Here is a 25,072-nt window from a genome sequence, read left to right as displayed (position 1 = left end):
TAAAGCCGCCAGGACAAGGTCACCACCTCCCGGGGCACCCCATTTCAATGTCTAATCGCTCCTTCTGCAAAGAAATTCCTCCTAATGTCCAACGTAAACCTTCTGAGGCACAGCTTAAGACTATAGTAAAGATAATTCATATGATTGTGGCGAGTTTAGATTTTCCTAAGAGTGGATGTAGTACATGAAAAAGAAATAAAGTTGCATGGGAGGGAAGAGGGGGGAAGGAAAGCCCATTTTTAGCGCGGGAAGGCTGCCCGGGCGCTCCGGCCTGTCCGCCGCTCGGGGCTCCGTCCCGGCCCGCGGAGCCCTCACACCGCCGGCCCCGCCCCCGAGCGCGCCGCACCAATGGGGACGCGGCGGTCCCGCCCCTCGGGCCGCGGCAGCCAATGGGAGGCGCGGCGCGGCGCGCGTCCACCTGCGGCTGCGGGAGCACCTGAGCGGGCGAGAGGAGCCGACAAAACCCGTCGGAGCGGCGGGTGCGCGGCGCTGCTCCTCCCGACCCGCCCGGCCAGTCCTGCCGCCCGCTGCCTCCGCCAGACATGACACAGGACTACGACAAGTGAGTGAGCCGGGCGGGGGCAGGAGTACCGCGTCCGGTCCGACCGGTGCTGCCGCCCCGCCGGGGGGCTGCGGCCAGAGGGGCTCGCCGCCCGGGGGCCGGGCCGGAGAAGGCGCTCTCGCCGGGCCCGCCCCCCGCGCTCCGCTCTCTCGGAGCAGTAGGCGAGGCTGGCGGGGCGGTGCGGGATGGCGGGGGGAGCGGGGGCCGAGCCCCGGGGGGAAGCCGGCGGCGCAGCGGGGGGACCCCGGCGGCCACCCCGCCCCGCGGGGCGAGCGCCGGGGCTGGGCCGGCTTTGAAACCCGACACCCGCAGCGAGGCGTGGGGCCGCCCCCCGCCCCGCCGGCCGCGCCTTAAGTGCGGGCGGCGGCGGCGGCGGCCCCGCCGTCGGGAGGAGCTGCCGGGCCGAGGGAGCCGGGCTGAGCCCCCGCGCCGCTGCCCGGCGGCCGCAGCGGCCCCCATGGACTTTTACGAGGCGCATCCCTCCGGCAAGGTGGATTTCGGCAGGTAAGGGCGGCTCCCGGCGAGCTCGGCTGCGGCGACCCCGGAGTAGCCGAAGTTGGGTCCTGAAAGAGTTAAGCTGAGCTCGAGGTGTGTTTATTCTGTAACTTCGCGGTGGTGAATACGAGACGTCGCCTTCAAGCGGATCCCAGGCTGTGTTTAAGGACTCGGGTCTGTTGCTGCACTTGTCACCGTGTCCATCTGCTGACAGTGGACACCTAAGCGCCAGAAAATGGGGTAGCTCTGAAGTAATTTGATTTCAAGAACCGGTTTTAAAAGTACTTTGAATAATTGGTGACTCAAACGCACTCCTTTCCTAGGGAATGTGTAGGATTTTAAACCCAAATTTTTGTTTCAACGTGCTACTTTCTAGGAAGAGGACTCCAATGCAGCAGCTGGCTAACTCATATCTCTGACTAGGATTTTGCATAGGTGTTTTTATTTCCAGTGACATTTAGTAGATGAGGTCGTAGCAATTCGGGTGCATGCACTTTGGTTTTCTGGCGCGCAGGTGCCAATGACAGCAATGCGCGGTAGTGCCTCAGCATTAGGGGTGTGCTCCGTGCAGGAGCGGGCACAGCTGCGCTGCTCTGAATGTCACAGGGTAAGGTGCAGGGCGAGGGACAGGACGGCTGGTTCTGGGTCAGTGAAGGAAGGATAGTTTCTGTGGTTTGAACACAGGACATCACAGGCTGGGGAAGCCTCGCAGGCAGAGAGTCTGCTTTTTGTAGTATTTCTCTGCTTCCACTGTGGTCAAGTGGAACGTCAAATTGGGAAATTATTAGAACAGCTGTATGAAGCTTAATTTTCTGCTTCTGCTGGACTTCTACTACTCTGTGAGCAGATCAGCATGGCAATTTTATTCTGAAACTTAGGAAAAAAGATGTGTTTGCCTTCTCTTAACAATATGTTCTCATTTTCCTGAAAGAAGCTGTGGTTCTCCTAAAGGATGGAGTTCCTGCCAAACACTGTGTTTCTTGATAATTCTGCAGATAACTTTTTCTATGGTTTTTTAGGTGGGTGGGTTACCTTTAGGGCAATGCGCATTGAATTTTGGAATTTCAATAACAAAGAAATCACACAAAAATACACAGGTCTTGCATTCATTAGGCTTCTGGATAGTTGAGGCTTTTGTTCTCAGTATTTTTGGTTTTCTGATGATTTTCCCTTCCCATGTGAGTATTGTGTTCCTGGAGGGAATCGTCATAGTGGTCTTGTGAGTTCAGCAAAGCTGACTTCGCCCTTCAGCTTGGTGGGGATGAATCAAGGGAACTGCACCCAGGTTACTTCAGTTCTCTGTGAGTTTAACTAGAGGATTTTCCCATTTGCTATGGATATTTGAGGATTCTTTTATCATATTGTATAAGAACAGGAGCTTGTACAATGTCCCCAAAGAAAATTCTGCTTTGTGTTCTGTGGGTTGTCTCACTCTGATGGAAAGTTGCTGTCCTCTGCATTTGGGTGTCTGTCGGCAGGTACACAAATGAAGACCTAAGGGCAGGGCTTGGTGCAAGAACTTGTCTCTTCTGTCATTTTTGTTTGCTCTTCTTCCAACTACATAATACTGGTTTATAGCCACAAAGTGCTCTTACAAGTCCTGGAAACTCCCACTCGCTTTCAGTGCCTTCAGCTCAGCCAGGCTGTCCGATGGCAGCTCAGCAGGGTGACTTGTGTAACTGATAAAGCGTCGAATGCATAATTTGCTTTGCAATCTTTTTGGTAGAAGGTGATGATAAATGTAGGATACTGCTAAGCTGATTATAGTGATTAGAGTATTTCACAACTTTCTATTTCACAACTTTTTGTATTTGTAGTGTATTTTGGTCTCTAAATGTATCTGGGAAAATAGATGAAAAGAAGGATTCCCTACTATGAAAACGATGTGAAGGTGGTGGAGGGCTTTTTGTGGGGTTAGTTGTTTTTAAATAATTGCTTTTTTATTTTAACTATGTCCAATTCACTAAAAATGTCAAATTTGGGATTATTAAGGAAAGTAAAAAAGCTTCTTCTTCTGCCCCAGCCCATCTGCAGTAAACTAATGTTAATCTTGCACTGGAAAGAAAACTGAACTAGTTTAAATGTCAGATTTAAAAATTAGCTTGAGTTGCCTTAAAAGATGAAGCATATGTTTTACCAGAAGAACCAATAGAAAAATATTAAGTTTTTTTTCTAGGCTGGCAAGACAACATTTTCTATGCATCTTGCTTTTATCTGTGGACAAAATGTCCAAGTCATTTTGGAGTTTGTTGGTACCCAGCGATCTCCAAATGTTCAGAGTAAACATACTTTTTTATATAGATACTAGAGCACAAAGGGAATAACTCAGATTTTTCCTTTTTCTTCACTCATCTGAGTGTGTTTCGAACTAGTGTGCTGGATTATTTCAACAGTAACCAGGCAGTAAGTTGTGGGGTTTTTCCCCTTGTCAAAAAAAAAAAAAACCCGCTGCCGAATAGATTTGAACTCCCCTTTACTAATTTCCTTATGTCATCTGTACCTTATCAGTAGCTTCTGGGTGGTGTTTTAAGATATGTTCTGAGAGTGAAAACACTTGAAAGCACTGGAGAAGAGAGATGTTTTGTTAGTACACATTTTCTAGTTCCACATGAGAACTGGATCAGGTTGTAGCTTGGCAGTTTTACATAGGATGTGCTGGAGGCTTTGGAGGTGTTTGGCTAGAAAGTGTGTAACTCTTTTTGGGTTGGGTTCAGAGCATGAGCAGGTCAGTTGTGCTCTTACATGGCTTTGTCTTTTTGTAGAGGCTGGTGTAATCCATCTGAGTTTGATCAAATTAACCCTGGTTTACTCTGAGCATGAGTGAGATCAGAATTAAGTTTCTGGGCTTTTTGTGTTGACTAATCCTTGCAGTACACTGAATCAGAGTATGAATCCCATGAAACTGGGGCAGCTGATTTTGAAGAACTTTTGGAATGATTCTCATGTGTTCTAACAGGTGGCTTTTTTTATTTCTTCTTTTTTTATGATTCAAGTAAAAGACCCGTGTTGGTTCTTCAGAATGACTCTCTCTACTCTCAGAGACGTCCTTACACCAATGAAGATGAGGCCTGGAAAACTTTTCTTGAAAATCCCCTCACAGCAGCTACCAAAGCTATGATGAGCATCAATGGGGATGAAGACAGTGCAGCTGCCCTCGGACTGCTCTATGATTACTACAAGGTAGATTGGCCTGGCTTTTCTCTGGGAGCAGCAGAGCTCGTGTTCCACCTGTGGAAAAGGTGTCATTTGCTAGAGGATTTTACAGAAGCTGTGAACAGGTCACAAGGACTTTAAACCGTGTGGGTTTTAAATTGAAAAAGCCCCATGTCTCTCTTTCTGAAAATTTGTTTTATTTTTAGATCTGTAAAATAAGATCTCCTAGATCTTGATGTAAAAGTTAAGTAGCACTTTGCTACTTTTCAACTTGAGTAGTACTTTTTCTGTTGACCCCAGTTTCTACAAAAGGCAATGAGTTATAGAAATAGTCAGAGTGACACTTTAGGACTGTATTCCTGTCTGAATATAAATATGCATGAAGAAAGAAACTCCTTTTTCTCACATGATCGCTATTCTGGTGGACCTTTGGCTTTTGCTGGGGCTTTGTTGTGTTACTTTAGACTGAGCTGTGATACTAAGATACAATTACAGGTTTTTGGTGGTATGTGGGGCTAAAGTGTCCACCTGAAAGAGTTGCTGTCTACATCCCTCCAACCCTCAGAGAGCTTCAGCTGCTGTAATCTGTTAATCCTTTGATAGCAGTGATTGTCTTCCCCAGTGTTCATGGTCTTCTCAGAGACCCGTGCCTTCCTAGGTGCCTGCAGCTGACCTGAGGAGTCAGAGAATATTCTGGTCTGCATGGGGTGCCTTTTGCTGAGCTTTGTTTCCTGAATACCAAAAGTATAAGCTAGGGTAGTTATCTCTAGCCAGCTCAGTGGAGACCAGCAGGCATTTCCAGGCAGGGAGGGGTCCTGCTTGTGTTGAGACGCCTGTGTTATGGTGGCCTGGCTCACCAGGTGGAGATGCCTGTTTTTTCTTTGCTGAGCATGCAGGAAGGCCAGGAGGCTGACTTGGCTCTCCTACCTGGCACTTTGGCTTGTGTCTTTTAACAAGAGTGAGTACAGCCTGCCTCAGTTATGTTCCTCAAGCACTAGGAGAGATTGCTGGGTGCAGACAAAACCCTTGCCCGCCCTTTTAAGAGTTTAATATGTCTTGCATATCAAAATATTCTTGTAATACTTAATATGGAGATTAACACTCCACACACACGCACACAACAAATGCCACAGACTCACTGATGTGGCTGTTATTCAGATGGTTTTGTGAGAAAACTGCCTTTCTGCTTTGTGCCTGTGTTTACTGTGCTTTTGGGAAAAAAGAAATGAACAACAGCATGCTTTCACCAGAACAATTTTAATCCACAAGATCAATTGTGATTTCTAGACCTGTAGATTACAAAAAGAATGCTGATGTTGATCCTTCATGCTTGGCAAAGAGGAAGGGATTTACTGTACATTAATGTCTAATTCAGGGTTTCCTCTTATGTTTGGGTATCATGTTTGGGTGTACAGAAAAAAATGGTGGAAGAAAACAGGTGTGCTGCACACTTGGGTAAAGCAGAATGGCTGGACATCGAAAGGTTTATTGAGGGCTGTTATGGAATAATGTTATAGAGGGATGACATTGAGGCATTTCTAACACGCCCCCTCTGCATATTAAAGGCAGCTGATGAGATCACCTTCCTATAAAAAAACAAAACAGTAAAACCAAAAAACTTTTATTTCCTTCCATTTAACTACTGGGCTTGCTCAGTTGTGGTAAATAAGGCCTTATAGGAAACAAATTTTTGATAACAATTCTTTTGGGAGTGTTGGCCAAATGCAGCTTGGAAAACTCTTCTTTTTTGGTGACTAGTTAGTGTTGGCCTCCCAGCAGTCTCCAGCTAGAGATTTTCCAAGTTTTGCTGGTTACTGTGGGAAATTGAACAGTTCTGGTGTTTCTGGGGATTCCGGGTTAAGTGTAAGAATGAGGACACAGTTTTCAGTCAGGGCTGTGTAGAGAAGAGCGCTGTTGGTGCTGGTGTGACCTCAGCCTTCGCCTCGTGCTGAAGTGGTTCCCCACCCTGGCAAATGGAGGCAGATCTGAACAGGCTTTGGTGAACGAGAGTGGTGGGAGTTCACTCCTCCATACATACACCAGAAGATGTTTGCTTTACCTGTTCAGGAGGCGTGATGAGGGTGACAGAAGTCCTGGGCCTTACGTGTGGGTTGGCAGAAGAGCTTGTGTAGACTTGCAATGTGGCTGAGGGGACTGGAGCACCACGGGCTTGTGCCAGCAGCTGCAAGGGCTGTTTGGGTTGCTGGGGTGCTGTTTGTGTGCTCCATGGGAGGAATTGAGCCACCACAGCTCCAAGAGTTCACCTTCTACTGTGTGCCTTGGACTTGCAGTGCAGCCAGGAAAATGGCACAGATCTGGGCAAGGTGACTTGTTTGATTGATGTCTTTTCAGGGCAAAGCCTGTCTGTGGCATAAAATACAAGAAGCAGTACTGAGCTGTCTTAAATCCAGAGTGCTGGTTACATTTTGTTTATAAAAGGTTTAATATAGTTTGGACCAGTATGTTTTATGTGGCTATGTACAAGTATGAGCTGTAGTATCTCAATATGCTTATTGGACATGGTGCTCCCCAAATTCTCTGATCACTGAGGAGAAGGGAGAGCCTCAAGTGATCTTAGAGGGAATGGCCTAGAGAGCATGTGTCCTTAGGGAAGTGGCTGTGGAACAGCATCCTTTCACAAGCTTTGAGCTCATTCAGAAGCTGAACTCCCCCAGCCTGCAGAGGTGAGGACCTGCACTGCCAGCAAACCTTGGGAAATCTCCTCTTGGTCCTGCTCACCCCAGGGCAGGTGCTCCAGCCATGGATGATTGTTTTCTGCACTGGTGTTCTCGCCACCTGGCACTGGCAAGAGCTCAGGGCTGACACAGGTGACCGAGCTGGCTACAGAGGGATCTGTGGGGCATGTCCTGGGGCTGCCCTGGCATCCCAAAGCCATGTGAACATGGGTTAAGCTGTAATGCAAGTAGTGATTGGCATCCAAAGCAAGACTTCCTTAATTTTACCAAATTTTAAGGAGCTTTTTTTTTTTTTTGTAGGGGAGGAATAATTGAATTATAGTATGTCTTAAATTTCTCAGGTTCCAAGGGAGAGGAGATCTTCAACAGCTAAGCCTGAAGTAGAACATCCTGAACAAGACCATAGCAAAAGGTATTATTTTTTATTATTGCTTCTCTATTTCCTCCCTTCCCTCCTAGACCATCAGAGCTGCTGAAAGAAAGTAACTTGCTGCACTGTGGTGATGTGCTGGAAGAGAAAAATTGTCAGCTTTTACTCTGTGCCTCAGATTCCTGTGTTGCCCCAGGAACAGGATGGGGATTGAGCCGTGGTGTGGAGATTTGAGGCTCAAACTGCTGCTCAGTGCCATTCTGCTTTTGGTGTGCTGATGTCATACAGTCAGCCTAGCAAAAGCTGCTCTTTAAAATTAGGCACCCTGGTAGCACAGGCACCCCCCCAGGCTGCGGTCACTGGTGACACTTCATTTTTCATGCAGTTATTTCAGTTGCTCTCTGCTGATTTTTGTTCTCAGGTACTAGCAGCATTGCTGTGTCATGCATGAGCCAGTTGTGAAGCACTTCAAAGTGCTTGTGATTTGGTTTTGTATTGTCTGGGGACTTCCTTTGTATCTTGTGGAACTTCGGTCTTGCTTCTCCTACCTGCCTTCTCTCTCGTGCCTTCCAAGCAGATGATAGTGATTAGGTGTTTATAACAAATGGGAGGTTCACTGAAGCCAGACTTGCACTCCTACCATCCTCTTCCTTTGGACAGACTAGAATGCTTTAAGGACTTGAGATGAGGTTTTGTGGTCTGGCTGAGCTGATGGAGTGACTCGTTGTCAAGAAGAGCAGGCTGGTTCCCAGCTATGTATTCCCACTGCTCCTCTTGAACCAGATTGAGTCTCACACTGATTCATTACCAAACAGGGAAAGAAATGGTGGCTAGTTTTCTGCCAGCCAGGCAAGCTGAACTGGCTCACCAAGGAGGCAAGGGAATGTCTGAATTGGTGTAAAGGAGGGGGCAGGACCACTTTGTGGGGAGGGAGAAAGAGAGGGCAGGCTGACTTAGTGGTTACTAGCTATGAGGTCAGCTCAGCCACAGATCTCAGTGTTGTCCTGGCAGAAGTGAGTGTGGTGGGGTGGAGAGTGGCAAGTTATGCAAACCACTCCCAGGAATCTTGGCACAGATTTTCTTGGGGGGATGTGCATGAAAGGAGGGGTGTAATTTTCCTATTAGTGCTTCCCGGATGGTGCACAGTCCTGGGGCAGAGGAGCAGCAACCTTGCTGTCAGTCCTTCTCCCTCTGCCAAAGAGCAGCTTCGTGGAGCCTGCGTGTGCCAGTGTGTGGTGGGAAGTGCTTAGTTTTGGACTGCTGTTTGCCAAGCTGTGAGGATCTGGGATGTGAACCCTCACCCTTTGCTCCAGGGTAATTACTCTCCAAGGTGGGATGATTAACAGTGAGAGAGGAGTTATGGGGTTTTTTTTTAATGAGTTTCTCAGCTTTTCAGGTTAGGATTGAGCTGTTCTGCACAAGCAGGAGAATTTGTGTCAGCTGTCCTTGTCCAAAAAGTTGAAAGTCTTTTCTAGCTCTTGGGTAATGAGAAAATAAGCCATATAATTTATGCCTGATTTTTTTTGCCCTTTTAAGGAACAGCATCCCGAATGTGACAGAACAGTCGCTCATTTCTGCTGGAGAAAACAGGGTCCAGGTTCTGAAAAATGTGCCTTTCAATATTGTACTTCCGCATACCCCCCAGATGGGCATGGACAAGCGAGGCCACCTCACAACCCCAGACACAACAGTCACCGTTTCGATTGCCACGATGCCCACGCATTCCATCAAAACGGAGACGCAGCCCCACGGCTTTGCAGTGGGCATCCCACCAAGCGTGTACCACCCCGAGCCGCCCGAGCGCGTGGTGGTCTTCGACAGGAACCTCAATCCCGACCAGTTCAGCTCCAACACCCAGCCTCAGAACTCCCAGAGGCGAACGCCAGACTCCACCTTCTCGGAGACTTTCAAGGAGGGTGTGCAAGAGGTACCAGGAGAGGCAGCTGCTCTGTGTGTGTGTGTGTCTTGATCTGGAGGGAGAGATCCAGTTCTGTCTTTAACTGGTCTTGTTACATGAGTCAGAAATGTCCAGTGGCTTAGAAATAGGTTTTCTCAGAAAAGTGCATAATTAAAACTTAGTAAATAAAACCTTCACAGCATGAAATCATTATCAAAAGTGAATGACTAATCTTGCTAGTGACAGAGGCTTTGGCTTGCAGAGTGTGGAAATAGTTATCTCGATCCATAGAGCCAGGTTTTGCAAGAGTTCGGCACTCTGTGGTGCCTTTGCAGGTACCAAAGTGAAGTGACTGTATGTAAGCTTCCTTACTGCCAGTTTCTAGGTGTGGTGTGTATCCACAGAAAATAGTTGGATTATATAGGGCCCTTGAGTGAGAAAATCTGTGGGTTTTGTTTTATGATACCAACTGAAAATAGCAATGAGACCATGTTTTGATTTTTAAGCAAAACCTCAAGGAGCTGTGTAGCTATGCCCTTTGAGATTTGGGAAAGTCTTAAAATTTTGTCTTAAGCTGACTTGGAAGCTTAAGGCTTGCTTAGTTGACACCCGAAAGTTTTGGATTAAAACACTATTCAACTGTCTTGTTTGTTGAAACCAAAAATCAGTTGTTATCTTGTGAACAATTTGCCTGACAGAAGTTCTGTGGTAAGGAGTATCTATTTACTATTGACTTCTCTTTTTGCTGCAGTGTTAATTGTTGTTTTGTCTACTCCAGGTTTTCTTTCCTACTGAGCTGAATCTCCGAATGGCCAACATGAATTCAGAAGATTATGTTTTTGACAGCATTTCTGGGTAATGATTTTAGGCTCCCATTTGCCGTATCCTCCTATTCTCTTAGTTGTCCATGAGCAAGCGATACAACTCATGCCAGTTTGCACTGAGTCACAGTTGGATGGGGGGGTTGGGGGCTGTGGATCTCAAACCCACAATTATGTCTGCTAATTTGAATTTCACCGTTGAAAATTGTAGCTGTAAAGATACAATTGTATCTTTAAAGAAAACAAATACTTTAGGGAAAATGACCTGGAGGACTGGAAATACCACCCATCTTCAGTTATGGTCCTTGCACCAAATCTGTGTCCCATGGGAAGGGGCAATACTATCTAGAAGTTTGCTTCCAGCTGTGCCCCTCTCCCTGGTGTGCTTGTCTTGCTCTCAGTCTGCTGGAAATCTACAGCAAAAATAGGAGAAATAAAACTCACCTGAACTCCAGAGGAGGGGAGCAAATTAGTTGTTTGGTAGTTGCAGTTGACCAAGAGGGTGATGGCCACAGAGTAGCTTCTTAGCTTGTGCCTTTAATTACATTGCTAATAGATACTTTTCTCTTTGGTGAGGGTAGCTTGCTGCTCTCAGCGTGAGTAGGGATCTTTCAGTCTTGCCTGCTGATGTATCTTGGGATTTACCTTGCCAAGAACTTCTCTTAAGTGTTCATTCATGAAGGAAATGGTTGAAAAGGGGACTCATCCTGTTTTCCAACTTCTTTGCCTGTTGATGGCTTAATGAGTCAGCTAACAACTTTGGAATTTCTCCAAATTAAATGTGGGATGTTTAATCAGCTTTCCAGGAAAATGCCTTAGCAATCACTACCCTCTTCACTCTGTAGGAATAACTTTGAATACACTCTGGAAGCCTCCAAGTCCCTCCGACAGAAGCCTGGGGACAGCACAATGACTTACCTGAATAAAGGTCAATTTTACCCAATCACACTGAAAGAAGTCAGCAGCACTGAAGGAATCCATCACCCCATCAGTAAAGTCCGAGTGAGTGGCAGCCCTTGTGGTTTCTTGGGAGCAAGGGTGTGTACGATGGTAACCTTAAACTCTCTGAAGTGTAGCAATCTAGACCAGAGCATCAGCACAAAGGCCAGCTGAGCTGTGCTCTTACGTCAGTGTTCGTTCCTTTGCTGTCCACCTACTGCCAGACCAGCCCATCCTGGCTCAGACTGTTAAGAAGTGGTGTCAGCACTTGTGTAAAGGTGATGCAACACCTGGAATGAGATCCCTGAATTCTAGTTAGGAGAGCAGTTCTGCTCATCTCTGTTTATGACCCAGAAAGTGCTGTTGTCTGCCTTCCTGTTTGGCAGCAGTGTGCCAGGTATCCTGTAGTGCCTCAAGTGGAAAAGCCTAAAGCTCCAACCCAAATGTACTCTCTGGCCATTGCTCTATTTCTCTTTCATGTTTTTGTTTGCTTTTTTTTTTTTAATCTTTCCCTCTCTCCTTTCAGAGTGTCATTATGGTTGTGTTTGCTGAAGACAAAACAAGGGAAGATCAGCTCAGGCACTGGAAATACTGGCACTCAAGACAGCACACAGCCAAACAAAGATGCATTGACATAGGTAAGGAACACTCTCATTGCTTATGTCAGACTTAAGACATAATTCCTTGGCAAGATTCAGTTTTCTGCTAAAGCTTTGTTATTTTAAGGAACTTCTGGATCCCTCTCTCTGCTTTCCATAGCTTTGCTGAAAGCCCAGAGACAGTTTGTTATTGGAGCTAATGCTGTAGTTTTTAGCACTCATTAAAGAAGCTGATTTTTTAGAGGATTTTGATTGGTGGGGTTTAGGGTTTTGTACTGGGAGATCCAACAGTCCCCTCCAGACAACAGGTTTTTTTAGAATATCCTGGTGTTTGTAGCTAAATCACAGCTTGCAGTCTCAGTGGCTGTCCTAAATATTGTGTTTATTCAAAGGACAAGATCCTTGTGGAAATACCTCAAGACTAATGATCCTCCTTCCCACAGCTTTGCTCACAACTCTTCTTTGGTACATGTAAAAAAAGAAGACACTGCAAATTTCCACTTGCCTCCAGACCAGGCTGAGGCTGGCTGGGTTCCAGCCTGCTCTGGCTGAAGGCTGGGCTGTACTCCTCGTCCCTTCCTTCTGTGAATCAAAGCAGGGATTAATCACCTGGCACTTAAAGCAGACGCGCATGCAAATCTTTGTTTGTTATTGAAGGAGTTTTATTGAGAGCTTATGTCCTTGCCATACAGGGTAGAGTTTCCCGCACATAGCACGGAACACCTCATATTTGGGATGTGCCTTTGTCGATGGAGTTTCTAGTTTCAATTTTTTGCAAGTCCCATTTTGCTCTTTCCTCCTATTTGTTGAGGGGTTTTTTTTTTGTGTGTGAGAGCCATTTCCAGGCTCTTTAAAGATCCATTCTTAAGGCACAGTTCAGCCTTTTTTTGCCCCCAAGGGGCTGCTGAAGAATTACAGTTTCTGGCTGCTTCATGTGATTAAGGATTCAGGTAATATCTCTTCCTCTCCCTCATGAGCCCTTCTTTCCAACAGCTGACTACAAGGAGAGCTTCAACACCATCAGCAACATTGAGGAGATCGCGTACAACGCCATATCCTTCACCTGGGACATCAACGAGGAAGCAAAGGTATGTGACCACGATTGTATTTCCTGTCCTTTTAGCAGATTCAGGGGCTGGGGGAAGGGAAGGGTGTGTGGCCTACCTGGTGATTAGCATGTAACAAGTTTGTTTACGCTCTTACATTAGGCAAAACATTCTGGGAGTTTCTTAAGAGGGTTTGCATGTGCAACTGGGAGAGCTTTGCAACTGCTTTAGGGTTCTTGGCAGGAGTGCCTGCCTGAGAGACAAGTACTGACAGAAGGAAGCACGAGCGTTTCCCGAGCAGATGAAGTGGTGCGGGAGGTGTGATGGAGCGTAGCTGGGCTTGGCAGCGAGCGCGGCCTCCCCAGGATGCCCGCGGGAGGCGGGGGCAGCTGCTGGGGAGCCGAGCTCTAGCCATGGGCTTGCCTTCCTCCAGAGAGGGAGCAGCTGCCTATGGGCTTGCCTTCCTCCAGAGAGGGAGCAGCTGCAGCCTCCCAGCTCCCAAAGCATGCGTTGCTTAAACCGCACATCCCAACACCCAGTGACCTATTTCAAACTAGAACAACCTCCTGGTGAACTCTGGTTTGATCTTTCCTCAGAACTGTGGGTGCTTTTGTAGGTGTGTAGGTACAGGAAGCTTCCCTAGCTAGTAGCTAACTACAGCTGTTTGAGCCACTCTGGCTTCTGGAAAAGGCTTGTGTGTCTTCTAGGTTCAAGGAAGCTGGTGAAAGTGTGGGGCCAACTCAGTTCTAAAGGTATTTCTCGCTGGTTAGTTGCTGGAGTCAAAGTGAAGGAGTTTTCTTCTGAGAATTTCATTACTGCCTGGGTTTTCTTTAAAAATTGGGAATAGTTTATGTTCATTTTTGGAGACTGCCTGTTTCCTTGGCAGTAGTAGTAGTCACCTGCATCATGGGGAAAAGATACTGATGGCTGCAGAGTGCCATGTCCAGGGAGAGCCTGGCTTGGGGGGACGTGGGAACTCTGAGCAAAGAACACAGCTCCTTCTCTCGAGCTGTGTGTGCTCCTGCTCTGCAGGAGGAGCAAAGGCTGGTGTCACTGCATGGAGCTCTCTGTCACTACAAACTGTGCTCTGTCCTGCACAAGGGCCATGGAGAAAATATTGTATGGGGACTGCTGTTGGATTTCAGCTCTGTGGGAGAAGTTTGGAATGCTTAGCAGACGGCAGTGAGGAGCTTGTGTATGCTGCTACTGGAAGTGCTGCTTTGCAGTATGTGGGACATTACTTTTGAGGCTGGTGTTGGGTGCCTGGATTCCCTTTTCACCAGATTTGGCTTCAGTCAGGTTGAGAGGGCTGGCAGGGAGGGCCTTACCTCCTGGAGGATGCTAAAAGGCTAACATGATCTCTAAAACATGAAGCACTTCACTCTGTGAACAAACAGAAGAGCTGTCAAAAGGAGTCAGTAAGTATTATCCTGCTGCCATAGCAAGTCAAACATTTAACAAACCCAGGTAGTCAGTGTCTATGAGGTATGCAAGGGATTAGGATTTGCACACAGGGGTGGATCATGCAGACAGAACAATACAAGTCCTCAAGGAGCTGGAAGTGCTTTCTGCAGCTGCCTCTCTGCTGGCTGAGCCACTCTGCAGCACTGGGGATGGGCAATAAACTCAGAAGCAGGGCTCACAGCTGGTGCTGAGGACTTTGTGGCTGCCCCAAGGAAAGCCATCCCTTCCTACGAGATGGCTATTGCCAAGCTACTCTACAGATCTCTGAATGAATAGTTTCAGTCTATAATGAAATTGCCAATAGCATCTTGAAAAGATCTAAGCACACTCATGGTAATATTTCACCTTGGGGCTGAACTTCATGGGATGAAGTGGTGTGGGGAGCTGTGAGATGGACTGATTTTTTTTAGCTACAGAGGCAAATTTGCCTCCAGATTCACACTCTTAGTGTGTGAGATCCATATACTGAGTCCTGGTTTATATGAACTTTCAGAGGGGACTGTTGATACCAAATGTGCAAGCCTTGACTCTTGGGATCAGAATCATGTTAAGACAAAAATACCCTCGAATTCAGTATTTTAAAAGTTGGCTTTTTTGGCAAGGACTTCATGTGCTTAAGTGTCTGTTTAACTTCATTTTTTTCCCTGAGTGGATGTGTTTTGTCAGTGACGGAATTTCTCACCAGAAGAGCTGCAGTTCTTTCTCTGCTTCTGTGATCTTATCAGGAGATGTCTGAGCCAATTTCAACAATTTTTATTGCATGGTTCATTTACCTTGTATGCTCTTGCTCTTTTTCTTTCTCTCCCTGCCCCCCAACCCCTGACAGCAGTCTTAAAGCATATGAATAAAGCAAGGAATAGATAGAGCTGAGTTTCTGATGTTACAGAAATTCCTTCACAATAATAAATACAGTCATTAAATATAAATGACAGCAGAAGTGCTGCATAGACAGTATATTTAACCAGCCAGCAAGCCTTGATCATTAGAAATTTGCTTCCTGAGCCCTGGAGTTACCTGGACCAGAGCCAGGTGATTCTTCTGGGCTTGCTGCTTCTGCCATTTCCCTCTTGCTTTTGCTTCCAGTTTGCTATGGAAATGATTTGATCCTGTGCAGCCATGTCAGATGGGAGGTGATGAAGCCCTGTGTCTGTTCCTCATTTGGACACGCAGGGTGTGTGTCAGATTTAAGGCAGAAATAGCATATTGTCACAAGGAGTTGCCCTTAGCAGCTCTGGGACTACGTACTTACCTTCTTGTGGGGATGTACAGGAATATTGCACCTCTGCCACTGTGTCTGTTCAGGAGGGTGTCACCTGCCTGAGAGTGCTTTGCCAGTGCCCTTGGGGCACTAAGGGGGTTTAGTAAACTGCGCCTTTCTGGTGAAGAAACACTCTTCATACAATACAAGTCATCTGCCCCTTCTGTAACAAGGAAAATTCTGTGGATTTCACAGCTGTGGATTTGTGGGATGGAAAAAGGATGTTTGAGATGCCCTCAGTAACAAGTATTTCCCAGTTGCATTGTGCTGGGAGAGCTGAGAGCAGGGCCAGGGCTCTGGTTGCTGGACACATTGGACAGGCCTGGCTCTGCACGGCTGGAGTTGTCCCAGCATTTCTGTGCTGTTCGTGAGCCCTTGGCTGTAGAAATCAGGGGTATTTCATGCATGACAGACCCTTCCCACTCTGGGCCCAGACTGTGTCCACGGATTTTAGAGCAAATGTGCTTTTTTCTGGCAGCTCCTCTCTGCCCTCTTCTGTTGTTTTGGGATATCACAGGAGCTGCTGGAAGCTGCTGCTTCCCGGCAGAGGCTGGTTTAAGTATTCTCTGACCTTTGTAAGAGTGTGTTCAAGCTGGAAAAGGGCCATGATCCAAAGCCTCCTTGCTCTGAGACAGTGAAGGGAACAAGGGGTGGGGAGGAAGGCCAGACTATGAAAGAGGCAACTTGCCCTGAAGTGGTGCCGTTGAGATTTGAAGGAGAGTGAGGTCGGGATTAGAAAGATTGTCAGGAGACACTGTGAAGTAGGGAAGCAGTGATTCAGGTGGGCTTTCAGATGTCTGTATTAGAGATGAGATCTGATCCCATCTCCTGACAGAGCAGGGGAAGGGAATAGTTGAATGGGGAGACAATTATGCTTTGTGAGAAGAAAAGGGAAGAGGGTGGACTGGAAAATTAGTTGATGAACTGGTGGATTGTTGCATGGGGTATTTAAGAAAGCCAGTGTAGCTACTCAATCAGGAGCCATCCTGCTTGAGTGGAAGCATGATCTGATGAGTCTGATGAGATGTGTAGCTGATACTCACTTGCATGCAGCAGGTAATGCTGGAGTTACCCTGAGGCTTGTGGAGACTTCAAACAGTTTCCCACCCCATGATGGATGTCTGCCGTGGGCAGACAGTCAAGGTGGGGTTCTTCTCCTGCAAAGAAGCTTTTAGATGTCTGAACACAAGCTCGTCATCTTTTGCGTCTATGACTTCATTAGGGACAGGGTGTCTAGAGCTGGGATGCAGCTTTCTCTAGAGGTATCTGCCCCTTCTTGTTGACTGAGCAGGCTTGGCTGTCTTTGAAATGTGGGGATGTTAGAAGTAGGGAAAGGAATCCTTGCAGCCCTTTTTGTGTCTTTGTCCCCCATGTCAGTCAGAATAAATGGTTGTAGGTTCAGGACATGGGTTTTTGAGGCTGGGATCCATCTCTTCTCAGGTCTGTACAACATGCTGGGCTCTCCTTTTCTTGGTTGGAACCCAATAAAGGCTTTTTAATGAAGATTGCCACTATGTGAGCAGTTAAATGCACATTTCATACTGCTCTTCATAATGTTGACTGTTGTTCTGTTATCTCTCCTGGGTTACCCGTTAGGCTGCAAAGCAAATCCTGTCCTTTAGTTCTGGCCTGGGGACATGGCCTGCTCTCAGGTCAGTTGAACAATCTGGACAGATTGGTTTCCCCAGGGTTAACTGGCTTTACTGGATCCTGCTTTGCTCAAATACTGTCCGAGTTCTTGCTCTGTGGAGCAGGAAGGTTGAGGCCTCTTGTCTGAACAGGGCAAGTTGTTGACTGCACAATGAGAGCAGTTTCCCTTCCCAATTCTGTAGCTGGAGCACCCCTTCTGTTCTTCCCAATGGGCCCCTGCTGAAAAGCAGCATTGCTTCCAGCAGCTCCCAGAGAAGGGCCCCTGTGGAGGTCTTTGGTCTGCCTTGGTATAGGCTGGGTAATGGGACTGTAGCCAAAAATGATGTCACTGCATGTTAAGGGTTCTATTGTCCTCCTACTCCTTTACTCCCTCCCTCCAAAAAAAAAAAAAAAAGGCATTGTAAGCCAGATACTGTGTGAAAAGACTCTTTCTACTAAAAGGGAATACATGGAGAGAGTGTAACAGGCATTTCAAGCTTAAGAATATCATGACAGAGCTTTTTGCTGCCTTTTCACCAAAGGGAAGATGTGGTAGTGTCTCTAATTTGTGCTCTGAATGACAGAGCAATTAAACAGTACTTTTTTATTACTTTTTTTTTGTCCAATAAGAGTGGAATGGTCCTAATATTATGGTTATTTACATCTAATTTGGAATAGCCTTTTGAAATAGAAAATTAGGCAATAAGGGTCATCTTCTTGGCATATCCTCCCATGTGTTGGCAAGATTATTTTGTTTAGAGGAGTTCAGTTTTCAGAGAGGGTGGATCTCTTGCTACTACTTGAAGTGAGGCTGGGTGGTACACTACTGATTTATTTTAAGAGCTTCTTCTAGCATAATCCTCCCTTGATGTTCACTATAGGAAGAATTTAAACTTTTTTGATTGATAAATATTGCATACATTTATATGGATGCCATTGTAATGAAGCAGCAGTCATATGCCTCATTAAAGAAGGTGTTGCCACCTTCAGCAGCACTGAGGAGGGGCAGGTTTGACTAGTTGGAAATGAAACTATGAAATGTGATGAGTCAAACATACTTAAAGGAAAGAGATTGGTGTGAAGCCAAGGCTGCAGACCACAAATACTTTGAGGCAAGTACACACAGTCTTTGGAGCAGTGACATAGGAAAGTCATAGCAAGTATTGCTTACCTGCCTCTTAACACTGACCTCTCCCTACTCTGTCCTGGCTGTTCTGGAAAACAAGCATATGCCACCCTTGATTTTAAGCGTTGCCAACTAGAAGCAAGTTTTCAACCTGGTATTTTATCTGAACTTTGTGTCCCAAGCCTTGGCCATTGTCTTGGTCTTCCATGTATGAGCTCAGAGGGTGTTTCCCAAAGCTGAAAGGAAAATCTTTTGACATTAGCTTTTCTATAGAGAAAACTAGGAGGTGAATTTTTGTTTTTCTTTTCCCTTTTCTCTATTACTTTTTTACCTGATGGCAACTCCTTCTTTGTGGCCATTTTTGTGCCTTTATAGACTTAATTCTCTGGTTTGTGTTTTGTTTCAGCTTTTGTCATTGTTTTTGGAGACTTGTGTTGTTGGTGTGGGGAGGTGCGTTAGGTTTTTTTGTTGTTTATTTGTTGTTTGGGTTTTTTCAACGTGTTGTCAGTGTTTTTGCCAAACTGCTGTTTTTAGTTTCTTTCCAACCAACCTAACAAAACCTGGCCCAGCAGTTTTATCTTATCAAAGCCTCGGGTGGGAGGAAGCATCAGTAGGACTGGGAACCATTATCCGCGGGTTTCCCAAGTGTTGTGAGCAGAGACATTCCTATATTTCCTTGCCTCAGAACAGGATGAAATAGCAATCAGCATTGCTCGTTGTGAGCAGGAATATGTATTTTCCTTTCATTACCATTCTTTTTTGTTTTGTTGATGGAGTAAACTTGCTAGGAGGATGTTTTTTATCTGGAGGTGGATCTTATTTCCCACTTGTCATTCCTTGACATGGTGTGGGACCCATGATGGCCTCTGTGTCAGTCACTCAAATTGGGATTGGTGGGTTTGAATGCAAACATGCTCTTCTGGGCTGCAATCAGGATGGTGCTGGGTCTGCCTGAGCAGAGATGGAGTGGATGCAGCCCTCTCACCCGTCTGCCAGACAAGCCTTTTTTGGAGCATCCGATCCCAAAAGCAGGAGGCAGCTGAGGAGCCCACAGGTGTATGAATTGCCCAATTTTTTATCTCTTTACTGGCTCACCTCCTGTTGATGCAAAACCTGTGGTGTGCGTGGGAGGTGAAGAAACGAATGTGAGAGCAGTAAGATTAGCCACCTCTCAGGTGATCTTACCAAAGTGTGGGTTTGGGGTTTTTTTTTCTTCTAAATACAGAAGAGTCTTCCCAGCCCTGCTTTCTTGGACATGCCTTCGTGGATGTGCACAGGCAGACCTGTGCTTGCCCAGCCTGCACTCGAAGCTGCTTGGCTCTCACCCAGATCTTGGAAGCCACGTAGCTGCATTGGCACAAGGTAGTGCCCAGGTTGATGGCTCTGCCTCTTGGAAGGGCTTGGAACTCTGCTGGTGTACTTCATAAGGCTTTTGGACAGGAGATGTTTTGCATCCAACCAGCTTGCAGCATAGAGGAAACATATGGGGACAAATCTTTAGAAAATAACTGGGGTTTATATTTGTCCAAGCCTTTAGAGAAACCATATTATTTCATCTATCAGTGTCGAAATTACAAACTTTGAGCTTCTGGTTAACTTTTTTTTATGTGAGGGGGAGACGCTGTCTTTGTGTCAGGAAAATGGTCTCTAGACCCACTGGAATCCCTTTGCCTACTGTATTTTGGGCATAACATTGAATCTGTTTAGCCAAGGCCAAGAAAAGCAGTTGCATTCCCTGGAAGGAAGCTCATTGCAGTTTAACCTGTCTCTGGTTGTTGTGTTGTAGGCTCCAAACGCTGTATTCTGTACAAACACAGTCATCCAAGATCCAAAGCATACTGACAATTTTAAGTTGAATATAACATGGACTGAATATGACATAGCCTGGAATATCTCCTATGAAGACAGGCTGAAGAGTTGGGGTTGTACAGCCTGAAGAAGAGATGGCTCTGGAGAGACATTAGAACACCTTCCAGAACCAAAAAGAGGCCTAAAAGAAAGCTGGAGGGGGACTTTTTACAGGGGCTTACAGTGATATGGAACAAGGTTGAATGGCTTCAAACTGACATATTCAGATCAGGTATTAGGAGGAAATTCTTTACTGTGAAGGTGCTAAAGCACTGTAACAGGCTGCCCAGAGAAGCTATGGATGCCTCATTCCTGGAAGTGTTTAAGGCCAGGTTTGGGATTTTGAGCCTTCTGGTCTGGTGAAATGTGTCCCTGCCCATAGCATCGGGGGCTGGACTAGACAATCTCTAAGATCTGTGGTTAAACTGAGAGGCTTTTGTGTACTAGTGTGAGAAAAGAGCTAAGGTTTTTATCTGAATTCACAATAGAGAAAGAAATATCCAATGGACTTGGATTGTTGAGTAATGTCTTAATCCTTTGAACACAGAAATATAAAGGATCATAAATAGGCGATAATACGATTTTCCTGCCTTCTCTTGAAACAAAATAAACGTGGAGCAAGGTGATCAGCCTGGAAAAGTCCCAAGCCTGCCTGTGTAGGTCCTTACTAGAAGGATGTACAGGACTTTGCAGGATGGTGCTACCCATGCCTGTGTTTGCTCTGACTGGTCAGAGTTCATGGTGTGCTAACACAAGTTGCTCCCCATTGCCTGTGGCAGCCACGGGTGAGAACCTACACTGCTCTGTTCCAACTGGGCATAGCTGCTGCATATGTAGCCTTTGGACTCATCAGAATTGCTAGTGCTTTTTGTGTGACAGAAGAGTACAGTGTCCAAGATAAACTGAGGAGAAGAGATCTGGGTATGCAAGCCTTCATTTAAAAAAGGCATCTTTCATCTCACTGACAGAGAGGTTCCTGCAGTGCTTTGATTGCCCTTTAATTATGTCTGTTTTTCCTGGTTTGTTTGAAAGGCAGATCTTGTTAAAAAAAGGTGCTGTGTGGAAAGAACTTGGCTGTCTCTGCTGCCCTTCCTTGAGGGCACACAGCAGAGCTGTCGGATTAATTTTTGTTCTGCATTATGAAAATGGAAGATTGTTCCTCGTGGATTTGAATGTAGGCACGGTGTGTTCCTCCCACCTTAGGTGAGGAGGGGCATGAGGGGTCGGATGGTTAAAGCAGACGGAGAAGTCATGAGGTCTGACTTCTTCCCACGCTAACTTCCAGCATGATCCCAGAGGAGGTGCTTTAATCCTTCTGCCTTCAGTCTTTTGTTGTGTGCAGCTGGGCTCCCCCAAAGGCAGCAGAAAACCCAGCATGGTGTTGGGGAAAAGAGGCTTTAGAGTGTTGGGGTGAATTCCAGGTATGGGAGGTTAGCAGTTTGTAGCAGCTCACAGTTTTCATGCTGTTTTATTTTATCTGATATGCCACCATTGTAGAGCCATTTGCCTCAATGAGTATCTCAGTTTTTTTTTAATGGAGTTAGAAAAAGTATGGAAAAAAGTCAACAGAAAAAAAGGGAATAAATAAAGCCTGCCTTGGGTTAGAGAGAAAAGCCTGGATATGTGGTAGCCTAGACATATGTAGTCAAATATAGAGGCTCAACTGCCAAGCAAGCAAAATAACTTGAGAACAGACTTCTAATCCCTTTACAAATCTCAGTTTTAAAGAAAATCTGCGTGACTTTTGAGGGCTTGACTCATGTATGTAAGTGCCCAGGCTTGACAGTGCTCTATTTTTAAGTGCTGTCTTTATGTTGAATCTTGGGAGGTGAGATGAAAATTTTTTTTTTTTTTTAAAGTAACAACAAATCTTAATATAGCTGAGAATGCGGAACTGCCCTTAGAAAAATAGGTTGGACACATGAAAAGGAATCTTGCTCAGCAGGCTGAAGACGCAGAGCAACTTCTGTGGTTACGTTTTTCTTTCTTCTGGCAATTTTGGGGTGGGGATGTAGCTGATGCAGTCACTTGGCCTTACATTTCATTTCTAATGTAAGTCAAATATTCCTGTACATTAAGAACTTGGCTGAAACTGGAAAAGCTGTTTGCTAAAATTCTGTTTTGTGAAACTTGAGGCAACCTGAAGTTACTCAAAAATAGGAGTTACGGGATGGGTAGGGAGAAGTAGATGTTCCTTTTGAGCTGAAATTGTTTAATACAAACAGGAGAAGACAGGATGGCTCTCTGTTGCTTCAGAGATGTGATTAGGTTTTAGTTGTCATCTCCTGCCTAGAGTCCTGAAGATTTAAATGGCATGAAAATGAAGTCAGCTGCATAAAGCCAAAGCTAATCAAATGAGGAGACTCTAAAGTAGGAGGATAATCTTTGGCATCTGATAGGCAATCCTAAATTCCCATGGGATACCTGTGCAGCTCTGCTGTAGTAACATGTGTTTGTTGTGCTGAGACCAACTCTTCTACCTTCAGCCCAGTGGCCTTTGTGTGGCTGGTAAGCCATAAAAAAGAAAAACATGAAGTTGTCTCAGAAGAGAGATGACACCATGTGCTAAAGAACTGCTGACTGATGCTGCATACTGAATCTTCTGGTGTCCAGTGGTGTGAAACTCATTTGCGGGATTTCACAGAAATTTCAAGACAGTGGTGGACCTGCTGATGTGGCTGCTTGGGCATGTTTTTCTTAAAGAATGTAGTCATTTTTTCATACAGAAATGAGTTGAGTGAATATTCAGTATAGCTAAATTTAAAATTAAAATTTAAAATGTAAAAATATGCAAACACCAGAGCTGAGGGTCTTTTAAAAAACAAAACCCCTGCTCAGGGAATGCAATTATTCAGGGTTGTGCATACATCTGATTACCAAGCTCCCAAGCTGGTGAGAGCAGCTCTTCAAACTCCTTGAAGCTTTCCCCCGGGGTGTACCAGCACTGCAGGCAAAATGTCCTTGTAAAGCCAAAGGTAGCAGGAAGGGAAGCAGGGTGGATAAAAGCAGGCAAAGCCATCCTTTGGGTTAGTCTGAGGAAGACTGAATAGCTTATTTAAAAATAATTTTCCTGACTGCAATTTGTGATGTATTTAATGCTTTCACAAAAAGTTGTGTTGGAACAACGCGAGTTTGGGATGCTGGGGCACAGGCTGGAGGGTGAGCAGGCCCTGAGCACCAGCTCACCTGGCATCCTGCACGTGTTCCTGGCTTGAATCCCTGCAGAGGCAGCAGTGTGGGTCTGGGTTGGTGTTTCACTCATTCCATGTCCCTTGGCACAGCAGGCCTTGGAGGGGACACTGGAATTGGAATCTCTGGGGTGATGTGTGCACAGGAGGGAATAGGGGTCTGTTTGCTTGCTGCCCTCTCCAGGCACAGGGGCTGCAGGAAGCAGCATGTGAATCCCCAGTATTCAGACAGATTACTATGAGGGAAGTCCCTCACCTGCACTATGTTTCCTCCCTGCCCTGGCTTTTTATACAGCTATATTATCCACGGCGGGAGAAAATCAATGGTTATCAACTATCACCGGATCAGGGTTTTACATTTCTGTCTCCTATCTTTGTTGAAACTGGTAAAGGATATTGCAGAACCTGTGTGAAGAGGACCTTGGACCTTGATAAGCTGCCCTTAGCAAAGGCAAAGCCTGTAGCTTTCCCAAGCCTGTGTGAGCCTCTGCAGCTCCGGGAGGTGGCACCAGCTCGCTGCTCAGGTGGTGCTGGTAGAGCCACCACCTAAGTGAGTGATCGGGTCATGGGACGGTGCTCCTGCAAAATCTCTGGGAAGATGCTTCTGGCTCCCAAGGCTTTGGTTATTTTTTAAAGCAGTGAGTTCCCAGCCTTTATTCTTCAGGCAGAGAGGAAAGAAGCCGTTGCAGGTCTTGCTGGCTCGTAAATTCCTGGTAATTAATCCTTACATCTTCTGAGATGTGCCAGTAATAGACATTGTGTCTGTAGAAAAGCCTGGCACACTGCAAGCCCATTATCTAGATACAAAGTACTCTGGTTTATCTGCTCATACCCACTTAAGGATATTTCTCTATTCTGTTAAGCAGCATTGGACTTGTGTGGTTGTGTGTGAGTTGTGTTTTTGAGAGGGTTTTTTGTTGTTTTTTTCAAGCAGTTATGAAAATGAAATTAGATATATTCCAACATGCAATTAATTTTCCCTGTAATTAATTTTTGTAAGAATAATGGAAATTTTTTTACCCTTTCCAGCTGAATGTTAACAGGGTATTGAAGGCCTTACTAAGGAATATTCAAAGTAGTGTTCAACTTAGTGTAAAGCTCAGAAACTTTCACTGGAATAATGGTGTTATTTCTGTGTTTAAAGATTACATGTTGCCTAATATATTTTTAAAAGCTTTTAATAGCCTTTAGAAAAAAACCTCAACCAAGTACTTTCAAGTATAAGCTGTGCTTATGTCAAAGTCATAGAAAGATTTAACTTATCCAGAGTAACATTAATTTTTTGGAACATGGTTGTGTTCTTACTAAGATAATAATAAATGCCGAGCAGTGAGAATTGATTGTAGGAGCATTTCCTTTGCTAAAAGTTTGATGGTGACATTTTAGGAGTTCCTGGGTGGGAAGATGGGTGGGGTGGAGTCTTCCTAAAGTTTGGATGGTCTGTTGAAATCTGTTTTGGACAAAGTGTCTTTGTCTCCTCCAATAGCTTATGTAAAGACTTAAGAATGTTATGTTGCTTCTTGGGGATTTTACCTGGTGTCTCAGAAGAAAGAAGGTGCTGCTTGTAGTGGCAAGGACCAGCATTTGGGCCTTAGCACTCCCTGAGTATTCCTCACTCAGTGGTCGGCCAGGACTCTGTGTCTCACTACTGACAGCTGCTGCTTTCTTCTTCTGCAGGTTTTCATTTCTGTGAACTGCCTCAGCACAGATTTTTCCTCTCAGAAGGGAGTTAAAGGCCTGCCCCTGAATCTTCAGATTGACACTTACAGCTACAATAACAGGAGTAACAAACCTGTCCACAGAGCCTACTGCCAAATTAAAGTCTTCTGCGACAAGGTATGGTTGAATCAATGTGCCAGTGACTGTTTTGGAAAGGCTGCTCCACAGTTTAGCAGTTTTTGGGTTTTTTTTTTTCCCCTAATTGTGTTGGGAATTTGCTAAATTGACTCACTGGAAAGTCCTGTCTGTGTTTAAAAAATTT

The 25,072-nt window shown here is 45.6% G+C and overlaps 1 protein-coding gene across 2 annotated transcripts in view; it reads left to right on the top strand.

Annotated features, from left to right (window-relative positions):
• The first annotated feature begins 426 nt into the window (after positions 1–426).
• Positions 427–25,072, top strand: part of GRHL1 (grainyhead like transcription factor 1) — a 37,750-nt gene continuing 13,104 nt past the window's right edge. Inside the window, exons 1-9 of one of the 2 annotated variants that reach the window (XM_030270060.4) lie at positions 427–562; positions 4,051–4,237; positions 7,248–7,318; positions 8,813–9,203; positions 9,952–10,028; positions 10,840–10,996; positions 11,460–11,571; positions 12,526–12,620; positions 24,769–24,927. In XM_030270060.4, the coding sequence (XP_030125920.1) occupies positions 543–562; positions 4,051–4,237; positions 7,248–7,318; positions 8,813–9,203; positions 9,952–10,028; positions 10,840–10,996; positions 11,460–11,571; positions 12,526–12,620; positions 24,769–24,927 (1,269 nt within the window). In that variant the 5' untranslated portion in view covers positions 427–542. Of the gene's footprint in view, positions 563–910; positions 1,067–4,050; positions 4,238–7,247; positions 7,319–8,812; positions 9,204–9,951; positions 10,029–10,839; positions 10,997–11,459; positions 11,572–12,525; positions 12,621–24,768; positions 24,928–25,072 lie in introns of those variants that run through there. The other variant, XM_072926368.1, reaches the window with a different exon arrangement.

Source organism: Taeniopygia guttata, chromosome 3, assembly GCF_048771995.1.
Source record: "Taeniopygia guttata chromosome 3, bTaeGut7.mat, whole genome shotgun sequence".
Taxonomy (NCBI): Eukaryota; Metazoa; Chordata; class Aves; order Passeriformes; family Estrildidae; genus Taeniopygia; species Taeniopygia guttata.
The sequence above is the reverse complement of the archived record's forward strand: the minus strand, read 5'-3'. Positions and strand labels throughout refer to the sequence as shown.